Source organism: Microchirus variegatus (assembly GCF_963457635.1).
Source record: "Microchirus variegatus genome assembly, chromosome: 15".
NCBI classification, from domain to species: domain Eukaryota; kingdom Metazoa; phylum Chordata; class Actinopteri; order Pleuronectiformes; family Soleidae; genus Microchirus; species Microchirus variegatus.
Window position 1 is genome coordinate 10,843,112 of NC_139816.1, and position 14,841 is coordinate 10,857,952.

General features: G+C 40.3%; 1 protein-coding gene across 1 annotated transcript in view; it reads left to right on the top strand.

The window, feature by feature from the left end:
- The window catches only part of nrbp2b (nuclear receptor binding protein 2b), a gene marked incomplete at its 5' end in the record, with an annotated part of 47,417 nt that overhangs the window by 21,528 nt on the left and 11,048 nt on the right, over positions 1 to 14,841 (top strand). Inside the window, 2 exons of the mRNA XM_083901755.1 lie at positions 13,842 to 13,964; positions 14,711 to 14,812. Of these exons, the coding sequence (XP_083757881.1) occupies positions 13,842 to 13,964; positions 14,711 to 14,812 (225 nt within the window). The remainder of the gene's footprint in view (positions 1 to 13,841; positions 13,965 to 14,710; positions 14,813 to 14,841) is intronic.

The window sequence follows — 14,841 nt, forward strand, 5'->3', positions numbered from 1 at the left end:
GACCCCAAGAGCAAATCCTACTTTGCCTAAGTACGGTGTTAGCGCATCATAGTATATGAAGGTTCAAACTAAGCTCATAAGTAAAGTATTTGTTCGTGAGAAAACCTGAATAGATGCAGTTACTTCTTCACGACTGCGGCTGCTGACTCGTGGAAACTCGTAATAACATGCTGCTGCTGCCTTCAGCGTGGGAAAACTCCGAGTCATGAAGAAGTTCAGTCCAAGACGGTGAGTCTGGCAGGCCGGACACTGGGACCAGGCCAGTATTTAAAGAGCATCTCGCGGTTGAATCATGAATCATTTAAAGTCTTATATGAGGACGTCAGGGGAGGGGAAAAAAAAGCAGTTGTACCTGATTTGTGATTGTGAAATATCAGATGTTTTGTTCTTCAATAAGGGGGGAAGGTTGTGACAGTTTGAATGTGACATGAGTTTGGGATTTGGCCAAACAGCTGTGACATCACTGAGCGATCTATAGAGAAGAAGTTTATGAACGAATCACATTCAAGTGTTCTTCACTTATGACTCTGGGCTCAGAGCTGGAGTATGAATGAATCCTGCTGAACAATGGGTGATGAAGGATTCTGACCACAATTATGTGTGAAATCTGCTGCTGCAGAAAAAAGAAGTGAGGGAAAACTCTGATAGTGAGGAAGGGGGGGAAGACTGTGTCTGATTAATTCATTACTGAGGACAGAATATTAATTCCTCTCGGCACAAGTGGAAAGTGTGAGGAACTGTGTGTGTCTTTGGAAGACGTCGGCTTCTCCACGGGAGAAACAAAATGACTCCAAACATCTGTTTTTCTTTCTTCAGGTGAACAAACGATTGTTTTGTCCTGGATTTACGTGAAATCCTGCACGATTCAAATCGTTCTCAGTAAAGGACGATTTACATGTTTTTAAAATATCAGAATCAGAAATAGTTTATTAATCCCCCAGGGAATAAGTCTCTGTGGTCTTGTTTTTTTGTTTGCTTTTTTTTTCAACTAAGAATAGACAAATTACAAGAGATTTCACACAAACCGTAAATGTAAATCACTATACTCTACTATATAAGGCTGTTGAATGTACCACAATAAATGCAGAATGAATGACGATAAAAGCTCAGGAGAAATCTATCATTAGTTATTGTGACAGGTTATAATTACAGCCATGACTTTGTCAATCATCATCATGTCAAATCATATGATGATCTTCGCACATAACGGAGGAAAAAGATAAGCATAAAAATGCTCACAAATGGCCACAAAACATGTATTTGGTAATAAAATTCGGAAATAATGATTCCTTGCAGTGCCGAGCTTTCGAAAATATCTTTGTAACTCTAAAATAAAACTTAATCACACTATAATCTCTAATCTTTGTTTACGCAGCTCTCGAAGACATTCACGGGAATGATATTAATATTATTTATTAGCATTTCGTGTGCGTGTTATTATACCTATATCGTGGCCACAACTGAGTATTTTGTGAAGTTTTCTTTCACACGTGTCATGTCTGGCGCGTCGTATATTTATTCTTAAAAAGTAGACATGGCAAAAAAAAAAAGTTGTACTACATATGCCAGGTCTGTGTGTGGTGCTGTAACCCTGCTACGGAAACACATAAAAATGGAGAAGAAGTTGTGGAGCATGTGCATAAAACTTGAGCGCAAGAAGTTTTCTGAAAGTTCTGAATTAGTTGCTTACAACAAAAACGCAAGGGTGCGGTTATGAGATTATTTTCACACAGGTTCTGTGCGGATAAGAAGCCGATACGATTTAATATATACAAAAATAATGTGAGTGGGCCCTCACTGAGGTGTAGAGTGTCAGCCGTGAAACTCCACCTCACAACCTTTGTTATGCGCCTTCCTCCTTCACGCGTTGTCCCCGTGGAAAAAACGGCACAAATTCCACTCAAAAGGCAGCATAACAACGTTGCTCACGAATCTCAACAATACAAAACAGACAAGATTAGATTAGATGACGAGTGACTGCAAAGGTGCAGATTATTTGAGTGGGAAAAAAGTCAGAACCACGTGGCATAAAGGCACCAGATAAGTGTGAAGATACGGTGGGGTCTTGTTTTCTTCCATGTTGTTCCTTTCACCTTTTTCTGTCTCAATTATCAGATTGCACCTTCTCCTCATATCCTTCATTCTTACAGAGGTGTCTGTCTCACTCACTCACTCATCAATGAAACACAGAAACAAGAGATAAATGCTTGTCGTCCGTGTTGGATTACTGTTTTGTACACACAAGCTTTTTGAAGCCTGACGTGCACCGTCCAGCTCTGCTGTCATAGAGCGGGGGGGGGGCTTTTTTATCTGTTTGGGTAAACACAGTGCAGTTAAAAACTTGACCTTGTGGTTTTTCTTTCCACTTGAACACAGAAAAGTGTGATTGGTTGAAATGCATGGGTGTGCTTTTTCAGCTCCCTGACTTGACCTTAGAGAAGTTTAACTTATGTTCAGACTGCACAGTCAGCAACCTCGCTTAGATTTCATACGTCATAACACTTTATGATAGTGTTTATTCATTCATTTATGGAGTTAAATGACCAAATATATGCTTCCAAATCTAAATTTTCTCTCTTTATTATCATTTTAAAATGAATATCGGTGCATTTGGGACTTAAAGGGACACTGTGTAGTATTTATGGGTTTATATAACCCAAAATCCACTTTTTTTATACATATTATGTGCTCCTGCATTGTCTAGTCGCTGTATAATATTTTTTGTTTCATTTTCGTAGTGTTTCAAAATGTCATGTAAAATAACATGGTCGCGGGCCGCGGTTGCATTGCCACTGTTAGCAGCGAGACGCAATGTTTCTACCGGAGCCTGTAAGGACAAACACGAGAGAACAAATCAAGCGTCGCTTTACTTGTAGTGGAAGCCCCGCCTCCTCTCTCTCCGCTTCATCTGCTACGGTCGTGGTAGCTCGCCCTCTCCCTCGCCTCACGAACCTCATCTGCTGACACGGAGAAAGACGACGAGGACGACATTTGACCGGCTGCGGATACCGTAGCGCTCAGGGAAGGGAGGGGGTGAGCAGAGGAGCAGTTCTTTGTTGTAAATTTCAGCCTCTCCACTAGATGGCACTATAAACTACTTACTTCACCTTTAAGGCGGATTTCCACTGGGCGCGTTACAGTGGTCGCCATTGCAAATCGCTTCCATTCTAATCAATGAGAGCATTTCCACCAGGCGCGCTGCAGAACCGCGTAAATTTCAACAGAACAGATCGCACCAGACAGGAAGTCCGACATAGAATCAAAGTAAAACACTTCTGCCCCCCTTTAAAAAATAAAACACAATACGCAGGTCATACAGCCTATCGCAACCTTACATCAACATTACGTCGCGACTGGTGCTGCCAGGTCAACAGTCAATTAATCAGAGCGTCTCGGCGAGTCATAACGTACGACGAGAGACTGATTGTTGAAGTGGAGAAATCATTTATGACACCAGATCAACAGTTCTTCCACATCGGAGAATGAAAAGAAGCTGTGTTGTTGTTGTCTCCTTTATACGCACAGTCTATCGCGGGATCTCGCGAAGTCGCGTCCGATCGGGATCATCGCCCGATCGGGATCATCGCCCGATCTTCTCAAGGCACCGCGCCGCTGCTGTAACGTGCCTGGTGGGGATTGCTGCTGGGCAGAGCACAAAGCAGAACCGTAAGGCGTCCAGTGGAAATTCACCTTTTTTTTTTCAAGTTTATGCCACTTTGTTTTAGCTAAATTAAATAAATCTCACCATAATTTGGGTTGAAATTGAGATTAATAAGCACTATATGAAGAAGAAACCCCTCAAGTATCACTCAACTGTATATAAATGAAGTTTAATAGGGTTATAAGGCTATATTTGAACTGAGGTAAAGAAAATATTGTGTATATGTCCAGTCCTAGTGTTTCATAACCTGTAGCTCATAAATACTTGATGCTCTGTCCTTCACAGGGAGTGCAAATCCATTTTAAATGTGCCTTAATTGCTTGAATAAATTGAGTATGACAGTGCACAATTCAATGACCTTCAGTTTAAAAAAAAAAAAGAAAAGAAAAGGAAAGTTCAAAGCCTTATGTAATGAAGTTGTTGAAAACATTCCATATGCTTATCACGTCCCTCTCAAGGACAGCGCCTTTCTTCTCCAGTGCATTTATGGCTTTACCACGTCTCTCTCTCTCCTTGTAAATCTGCAGCTTTGTCTCGGTGACAATGGCACCGAGGACAGCGTGGTCACTGTAATCTCGCAGTGCTGGTTCACACTGAAACACAAACAGGGAAAGGTGCAAGGCTCACTCACTTTGCCAAAGAGTTTGGACTAGTTTAACTATGTCCCACAAAAATGGGTCGTATTTTTAACAAAAGAGCATGAATTTATTGCTTTTGCATCGACTGTGAAGAATGATTCTGTCGCCTCCATCTCTTGTGTGGCCGATGCTGTCGTGTCTGCTTTGCACTCCGCGTCCGTCCGCTCCGACATTCCTCTTTGTTTTCAGCTTCAGCTGCTCGGTGAGAAAATGAACAAGTGAGATACGACGAAGGCTTGATGTGTCTAATATCTGAGCTTGTGTGACCTGTGTGTGTGTGTGTCCTTCAGAAGAGGACAAACTATGAATGCTGTGTGGAGAGTTTAATTTCGATAATGTGGACGACGTTGGTCTGAGAATAAATTTCACACGGGTCGATGATCTCACACGAACATCATCGGAAATTAAAAATGGACGGCGCGCGTTACCTGTCACTTGTTTGACTTATCACCGCCGCAGCCATCGAATTAATCTTTACGCAGCGTGGATGCTGCCGAGCTCGGGGTCATTTAGCAGTCGGAGGACTGTGTGGTTTAAAGTCTGGAAAATAGACTAGGAAATATAATCAGTATGCAGTTTCATTTGTGCCACACAAATGTGCACGATCTTTAACACATTACTTTTGACTGAAATATCTCAACAAACTCTGGTTATTGCCCTGAAAATTAGACATGCTTGTTCCCTCCTCGATGATTTGCATTCAAAATCCCTTAATGATTCTGAATAATTACCAAACCACTGCCGGTGTCTTTTCCCCCCTTGTTTCCACCAAGTGTTACAGCGCAGTTCAGTTTGCCATGGTGCAGTTTGGAACATTACACCCTCATCTTACTAGAGAGTAAGTTGTTTACGTAATATGCGCCAACTACGAAAATAAATCAGAAATAATCACAGACTTTACATTTTTGGTTCTATCTTTTTTCACAGTGGAGATTATGGTGCTATTTTGGGTCTGTTTTGCTACTATGTGCTCGCAGTGCGTGCGGCAAAAATTGAGAAATGTTTAACATTCACAGGCGACAGCACTCTCTCTCAGTCGCAGAGAGCGTCGTCTTTCAAATTGAAGGTTGTGTGTTCGATTCCCGGGTCCACATGCCGATGTGTTCTTGGGCAAGACCCCACGTTGAAGATGGGGATGGGAATCACAAGCGATACATGACTTGCGATACCAATAATATCACAATACGACGATTCTGTGATAATCAATATATCGCAAAGCAATCATATAGCACAATAGCTGTCGAACTGAAGGAAACAAAACGTTCACGTGTGAAGTTAAAAGTGCAGGATTTCTCTGTTAATTCACAACATAGAGGGGGGGAATGTGCATAAAGTCGTGGATGGAGCATCTGTTAAAGGGGACGTATTATGCTAAATCAACTTTTTTATCATTTAAATCCTTATATCTGGGACACTGGAGGCCCTATCAGTCGGCAAAGTGTGAAAACAGATGAGTGTCAGTCGTGTTTTTGTGGTCCTCCTCAGTCTAAGTACAGGAGATATAACACGCGATGTTGACTTCCTCACTCAATGGGACGTCACAATGCGCTTTGTACATAAAACACGCGAGAGGGCTGGCGAGGGCAATAGTATCCGAAAACCGTAAGTCCGCAAAAAGTCCTATCCTTGGCTCCACAGTGCAGCACAGAGTCCTACACAAACTTCCAGCCTCAGAGGATTTATCTGTCCAGTGGATACATGTTATATATGACGGCAATGTGCCTGCTAGAGCCTGCAAATTATCACTTTTCCAAATGCTAACTGCTGTTAGGCAGTAGCCTCTGTGGCTGTCATTTCCTGTCCCTTAAGTTTCGTTTTCCTTTTTTTTTTTTTTAAGTTGGACCCAAAGAGATACTACTAAACAGAGCGTTTTGAACAGGGCTATTTTGGCAGGGTGATTGAACTGCTGTGGTGCTTCATCCTTAAGGTATTTTGATCAAAGCATGTCACAGACATGTTCGTTTGGACACCAGGGAACTACTTTAATTTGTTGAAATAGGGTATAATATGTCACCTTTCTTCACCGTTATCCCGCTGTAAACTCCCTCTTCTTCAGCCACCTTCAGGTGACAGGAAGTAGACACTGTTGACTTAAGAGCATAATTTGTTAATGAAAACATCGATATTTGCCCTGGCGTATCGATTATCGTCTTACCGTATCCCCAAATCGGATATTTTGACCCAGACCCTAATGAAGGACTTGTGATAGAAAATGCTCTAATATGGGTATGGATGGCAAAGTAAAGCAGCGTTGAGTGGTCGATATTAATACAGACCTTTATTTAGCATTATGTTCCATTATAGACGCTGCTATGCAATATTTTGTTCCACATACAAAGCATGAGTCCTGCCCACTTAGACGCTTATGATGAGATAACACGCACCCTGACACTGAGGAAGCTAAACGGAACTCAGCCATCATTGAACTGGTTACCTGTGCATTTTCCTGTGACGTGTCAACCCTGTTTGAACGAGAGAGTCTGCGTCTTCCTTTTATCTCCTCATCGCCTCTCGTGTATTTTCCACAACACTCCCAACTCTTTGATCCTGCTCCACTCTGATGCAAATAAGAGCTGGAAGAGAGAGAGATGAAACAGAGAGCGGCACGTCCCTTATTTTACATACGCTGTATGTACGCACACACACCAGCCTCGCAAAAATCATATACAATAAGCAGCATACGCAATCTGCTTGAGTGCAGCCTCTGCTCGAGCAGATCCCTGGGACATTAAATATTAATGCTGTGAGGCGTTATCCGCTCATCGCCGAGGTATGAGATGTAGGAAGCGAGATACGAACATGTAGGAGACAAAGAGCTTTGTTATTGTCGAGCTGGGACACACACACACACACACACACACACACACACACAGACACACACACTCGGTCTGAGACAAAGACTCTCTTTCTGCAGCAGGAGTCACGTTGAAATAGCTGCCATATGAGTTTATCCTCCTTCTGTCTGTTCTTTCTTTGCCTCACTCATCAGACACTTTGTCTTTTTCTCGGCCGACGCTGAATGTAAAGGCGATCTCGCTCTGAGTCTCTGTCATAAAACTGTCACTGCGGACGGTCCAATCCAGCCAGCGTTAGTGATGTTCGCGTTGCAGAGGCTAATATCCCCGACTCCCTCTTCTTGGATTGATATCATAAACCAATAAAGCTATGCACTGAGAGCAGGGTGTGTCTATTCAAGTCTGCACAGTTTAATCCAAAGCGGCTACGAAGCTCTTTATCTTACAACATAAAAATCGGGCTTTTATATGCAACAGTATTAGTTTAAAACTGAATACATACCTTCAAAAACACATATTTATTTGCCATATTTTAGTTTAAAGGTGCATTATGTAATAGATCTAAAGCAACTGGCCATAAAATCCTCCTAATATGTCACAGAGACTCAGGAATAATGTTCATATAACAAACTGAACTCACCGACAACAACAGTACAGACAAAATATTTGCATTAAAACATTTTTTTTTGCAGACTGCAAATCATGTTTATGTATTGAAATCATGTTTTGGCATGTGGCGCCACCTACGGCCATACCTACCATAACTGTTTTTGGCCACATTTTTACATATGGCACCTTTAAACGTGGTAAAATGTGCTGTTTGACTGTGAGAGCACTTAAAAATGAGTGAATTAGTGAAAACTATATTTATATTCCATCCTTTTCAGCATCTCTCTTTATGTAGATGTATTATTTTCTCTTCATGTTTCTGTTCTGTTATTGAAATAATGTTATTTTTCTACTATGTTATCTGTATGTCTGTACTCAGACTGGCAGCTACTGCCACAAAAGACTAAAACAATACAGTGAGAGTAATGTGCCTGACTTTTACTGATTTTATTCCCGTCGTTCCTCATCTCTCTCCTCATTTCCTGTCACCTCTCAGTGTCATATCTCCAAAGAAAAGCTACAAAATGGCCTCAAAGCAACAAAAAAAACCACAAACAATGGAAACAATTGAAGATAATTCGTCTTTTCGTTCGGAGGCCAGTGTTGAACGCAGTGAAACCTGATCATCAGATAAAGTCAAATCAGGTTTCTTATTTTGTTAATTGTGACATTTTTATACAGAGAGTTACAGTTTCAGGATTAATCTGCAGATTATTTTTTATTTGGTCGAAATAATGCGCTTGAAACGGCTGAAAAAGTATTTGGATCGGCGTTCCCCCAGACCCTCAAAACGACGACATCCTCCAAATAGTTTTCCCCACAGACCAAAGATAATCGGTTTAGAGGTCAAGTCACAGATCTGGTTTTATTCAAACGTCTCCGATTCCGAAAAACAGTGATCAAAATTGTAAATTGAATCAACATATTTTAGCCAATGCCAAACGCTGCAATTTAATTTAAAATTTCATTGAATTAAGTCCTAGGTCTCAGGATCTGCAGAAGAATGTAGAGAAGGTCATGTTTGAATGGTGTTATGTCGTCACATTGATATTGAACTGAACCTCTGAGTTTTATTGCACGTAGTAAATCACAGTTGCAACATATGTCAGAAAACAACGTCACGGCAGTAGAACCGTATCGTGGGAAGGCATGTTAGAAAATTTTACACACTGCACCTTTAAGCAATTTGCCAGTGGAATATTAAAATCCGGTAACACTTTATATTAAGGAACACATTATTCACCATAAACTAGGTGCTTACTAACATGCATATACTAGCTCTTTATTAGTAAATATTAAGCACATTTTAACACCTTATGTAGGAAAAATCTTAAAAAATGTATGTTGTAATAGAGGTAGAATAAGTTTATGTAGAATATGTGCCTAACCCTTTAAGGTACTACTCAACCATTTGGTCGACCACATTTTAAGTCACTATATCTCATTAAAAAATGCATCAAACTGAACTCACTAACACTTAATGTGACTTCTCTGAATGTTGTACTTGAATTGAATTAATGAATTATGAAAACAAGGTTTATGATGAACAGACGTCTCAACCGTTTGGTAGAGGCCTGTATCTGAAATATTGTAAGGTCTAATTAAAAAAATAAATGAATAAATATTGATTTTCGTTATTGTTATCATAAGTAAATAAAATAAAATAATAAAAAAATGCAAAAAAAATATTTTTCCTTTGTTTTTTTCGTGGTGTGTACCTTAAAGGTTTAATAAAGGGCTAATAAATACTAATAAAGGGCTAGTATGCTATGTTAGCTAGTACCTAGTTAATATGTGTTCCTTAATATAAAGATTTAATCTTCCCTTGAGTTTATCTGTATTTGCTGCAGTTTCTGATCAGAGATATGGAGCAATTCTTATTTTTTCCTTGACATGCTGAACCTCCATGTTTAATATTTATTTCTTTATTTATTCATTTTCATTTCAACATGAGGAAAAAAAAAGAAAATAAAAGAAGAAGAAGTCAAAGCCAAAACATCATGTGAGTGAAAGGAGCACAGGAATAAACTCGTGTGGTGAGGTAATGAGAGGTTTGTGTGTCAGATCCAGTTCTGCCCGGCTCAGACGTCGATTTCACAAACATCGGAACACAGGTCGGTGTTGTTATTGACGTGACGCGCGTCTAAATCCCGTCAAACCCACCTCCCCCTTCGAGAAGCCAATCACAGATCAGCGCCCGAGTGTGCGCTCTTTACGGGTCTCACGCTACCATGACCAAGTGTTTGACTTCCAGGGCAAGGAGACGCCGGGGACAAGTGACCCAGTGTCTCTCGGTGTCTAGAGAAAACAAACAGCAGTTTATGCTCCCGCCGACGCCAGTGAGAGACTGACATGAGTCCGTCCTGACGGCGGAGGAAGTGAAGGAATTCCTCCTGCTGTCAGCGAGGCGGCGCGCTCCCTTTACAGATCTGTAACACAAGTCATCAGATTGTCATATTCTGCTGCCCACCTACACCCCAGTGTTTCATTGTGTCTCTGTGTGTGCTCACTGCATGAAAACCTCCTCTGTTAAGTCGCGGTATAAAATGAGAATATGAGCGTTAGCAGCCTTTGTGGTCGCCGTGATTGATGCTTGTCTTGTGCCCGTTTGCTTGGATAAACAAACCCTCCTCCTGTTAATGCTGTGAAAGACTGAGAGGCCCCTTTTTTTTTTTTCTTTTTTTTTTTGGACTCCATTCATCACTGTTCGAGTTAAAAATGATGATGTCACAAGCGGAGCTCTGTTAGTCAGCATTTAGCTGTAATGGTTTCACCTTAAATGAACGGCAACTTTGCAGAAAATGACCGACTGTGTGTCTGAGCCACACGGCACGTGACATTTTCCCACACCATGTTTACCTCATCCCACTCTGGAGAATGCACAATTAAAAGCAATAAATATTGTATTTTTTGTATTACTCCTCTTTTGCAAACTCGTGTTGCAGCAGATGCAGATAAACATTGTCTCCATTGGTTTAAAGCGGACCTAGACCGGAAGTTCCAATTAACGCTGTTTTTTAGTGTGTATCTGCGTCATTACCTTGTTTAAAAAGCCCTAACATTTTGAAAGACTTGCAGTCAGTAGAGTCTCAGCTGCCGAGCAACCACGGGTTGCCACTTACGTCAGAAAAAAAAACCTAAAAGACCTTGATATTTTGAATTTTGAATGTAGTAACCGTTTTTGGCCACATTCTTACGTCTGGCACCTTTAAGTCGATTATTGTTTCAGGTCTCGTCATTAGTCATATCAGGGGATATCCGATAATACATTTTAAATCCAATATTGGCTGATACCGACAATATAGTTCATGAAAAAGTAATATCACATTAAAGTGAGTTAACGTTGTGGCAAAACAATTATCCACCATCTTCATCTTTTTATGAAAGAAACGGCAAGAGATCAACTGCCTGACTCAAAATCACAGAGTATGATCTTGTTAGAAGAGTCACTTGTACCTTTATATGTGTTTTTTATGTAATTTGATTGTTGAGTATTGTTAAAAACTGCGTGGTGCATTATCTTTAGAAAAACTAATTATGTTATTCCAGCTTTTAAATGTACAACTTCCTGCATGAGCTGCATGTCCTGCTCAAGGCCAGATCCGTGAAAGAAGAGGAAGAACTTGAACGACCTCAGCCTCATCCCACATCTCTGCCTGGGATGAACTCGACTATTTGACTGAAAGCCAGGCTTTATTCAATCACACAGTAAACAGGGGGGGAAGAGAGTGGCACAGCCTCTCAGAGCAAGAAGGCCCTCAGTTTGAACTCTTGTTCGATTGAGGACATTGAAAGTTGTAGTTCCGGCTGAGCTACAGCAGTGATGATAATTATGTTTTTTATTTAAACACAGTCACAAATGGGTAGGTTTTCAATCTAGATTTAAAATTATAAATTCATTTTGCAGACCTGCACTCTTCTGGGAGTTTATTCTGGGAGCTCAGAAAAAAACCTGACCCAGATGAACCTCAGTGGTCTGGACGGTTCATGTCAGACATTTATTTTGGGCCTAAACCAGTCAATGATTTATAGACTTAATATATATATTTTAAAATAAACGATTTGGCAGACAGGAAGCCAGTGTGAGAACCTCAGAACTGGAGTGATATGTCCTTATATTTTTAGTCAGGACAGAATCCATCCAAGATTTCTTGCCTGGTTTTTGGGTTTTAACACCAAGGTACCATGAAAACTTAAGGTAAGACTCAACTTAAATCTTTATAAAGATTATAATAATAGATGACGTAAAAAATAAAGAAATACTCGTAATCATAAAGCTAGAACCAAACAAAGGTTATGTGATGTAATAAAAAATATCGTTAACTAACTAATCTTTCCCCCTTAGACAACATGTGTTATTAGTGAGGATTAAGGCTCTTGCATCATGTTTAGAGCTTATTAGAACAGGACTTTGAACCCAGTTCTAAGTTCTGCTGCATAAACAATGAACAGCAGTGAAATCAGCTTTTCACAGCTGAAGCAGCAGCAGCAGGTCTTCAGGGCTTCGTTGCATAAATGCAGCCTCATGCAGTGACAGAGCTGCGGGCCGTCTGCGTCTGCCAGGTTTTAGACGCAGCCACTGCTGCATCACTCTGCTTCACTTCCTCCTCCTCCTCCTCCTCCTCCTCCTCCATCTTGTGCCCGTGCGTCTCATCTCCCTAAATCCGTCATCCACTTCTCCGTCTCTGCCTGCTGTTAATCCAAATCCTCGCTCTTCACGCTGTCGCTCTTCGTCCGTGTTCTGGCAACAACCTGAGTGAACTCTTTACCTGACACACTTCACAGCACAGTTCAGTTCAAACTTATAATAGTGATGCTACTACGGCGATAGCAAGGATTTTCACAATAAAAGTATGGTCGTATGGACTTTGTGTACTAATAACGTCTCCTCCCTAATGTCATTTATAGCTATAGAGTCTTCAATCAGTGTCATGGCAACATTATGGTAATATATATATTTTTTAAATGTAATTAACAGGTGATAGTTTATGATACGTTTTACTATGATATTACAGCCCTTCTTTATTTCCTATCATCTCCATGTATTTGATTGAACTGAATTTGATGACGTTTGAACACTAAATACACAAACTCGGCTTTTCACAAATGGAAGCCACTGGAGTGAGTGGATTATCTGCAGCTTTTAGCAGATATTATAATCTCAGCGGGGGGTGATTTTCTCATCATTTTGTGCTTTTTTTTTGTGTTCAGTGATTCAGCAAATGCTTGGTAATGGCTCGACTGCTGTGTGTGTGTTAGTTTCACCAGTGTGTTCCCATGCCTTTGTCTTCATTCTGCACAGTTACTTATTGATCCAAACGGTATAGGTTTGAATCGGCACAGGCTTCAATTCTGTTCCTTTATTTTGTGTTTTAGGTGCAGAATTAAGACTGAGCAAAAATCACAGTTTGTGAATTGCAGAGGTTTCATTTTTGATTGTTAAATGGTCTGTAGGAAATCTGAAAAAAGTGATGCAAACAAGTTGTATACAGCTCTTTATATTCTCACCCATGCAGTACGTTATAATAGTTAAAAAATTATATATAATGAATGAATGTGAATGGAACTGCAATATCTTTCAGGAAAACCACAGATACTGTCCATTTTAACAGTATTTTATTGTTTTATTGTTTGTTTTCAGGTCTTTTAGGTCTTATGTTTCGATCTTTTATTTATCTAGAGCGCTTTGTTTCAGCCGATGTTGATTTTTAAAGGGCTTTGTCGATAAAGTTGGAATAGATTGGAGATATTTTACCCAAATGATTCAGCCATAAGATAAGACGGTCCTTTATAATTAGTCCTGCAATGGGGAAATGTACAGTGTCACAGCAGCAAGGACAGTAAAGATGAAGGGAATAAGTAATAAACGTGCATTTTCACATCTGTCAATGTACAACATATATAAAAAGGTAAAAAAAAAAAAAAAGAAGAATAATCAGATTTAATCCATGTCTTTCAAGTGTGAATGTTAAACAAACAGTAAAGGTCAATATCCTGATATTGCTCCATGTCTTCAGGATGTGCAACTCGCATATAAGTTCTTTGAAGTCTATACATTAGTTTTCATATGTGAGATTTTGCAGACCGTGTTGTGTTAGCATCGCGCTGAGACTTTCTGCTCCTCTCTGCCTCCTACAGGTCAGCCAAGGAAATGTCCCAGGGGTGGAGAGTGCGTCTTTGGCCATGGACACAGAGGAGGGAGTGGAGGTGGTGTGGAACGAAGTGCTCTTCTCTGACAAGAAGGTCTTCAAAGCTCAGGAGGTGAGTCCACGAATAGACAAGTTTGTCTACGGTTATTCCGCGGACGTCCCGAGGGCTACCGTAATGACCAGTATATGGGCGCAAAGCTCTATTTCTCTGCTTTCTGCTATCCATCCATCCATCTTCTACCGCTTTATCCTAAACATGAGGATCGCCGCGAATTTTATAAATATCACAAACGGTCGAGGAGTTACGGTATTGAGAGGGTTAACTATGTTGCCATATTATTATATAAACATATTTACCAGTATCATAGCGGTTATTGTCTGTTATTTATCTGGAGGGTTCACCTGCATCCACGCACGTGTTTGCAATCTTGGAACCTGACTAAATATTTTGAAAGGGATCGTGAACCTTGTGCCAAAAGCTTAACCAGGATTCTGCTCGGGTACAAAACATAATAAAAGAGCGATCAACGTCCAGTACACATGTTAAAACTCTCTCTCTTTACCAGGCGCTTGCCAAAATCGACAAAATGAAAACAGGGGGGGGGGGAAAGAAGGAGGAAATTAAAAGAAAAGCCATGAAAATACAGTTATTAAAATTAAACCAGAAATAACAGCAGGATCTGGAGTTAATAGCATTTATTGATTTTTTTATTATTATTATTGTTATATTAGGAAGTATATTACTGCTAATAAATAAGACGTTTCACATGGTAACATGAAGTTTATTGTAAAAATGTGATGCGTTTCCCTTTACACTGTAAAAAAAATGGTCTTGTTCATAATCTGGTTTTTTTTCAGGAGAAGATCAAGGAGATGTTTGAGAACCTGATGCAGGTCGAACACCCAAATATTGTCAAGTTCCACAAATACTGGCTGGACATGAAGGAGAGCCAGGCTCGAGTAAGAGGCTGTTTTTTTAATTTATTTTT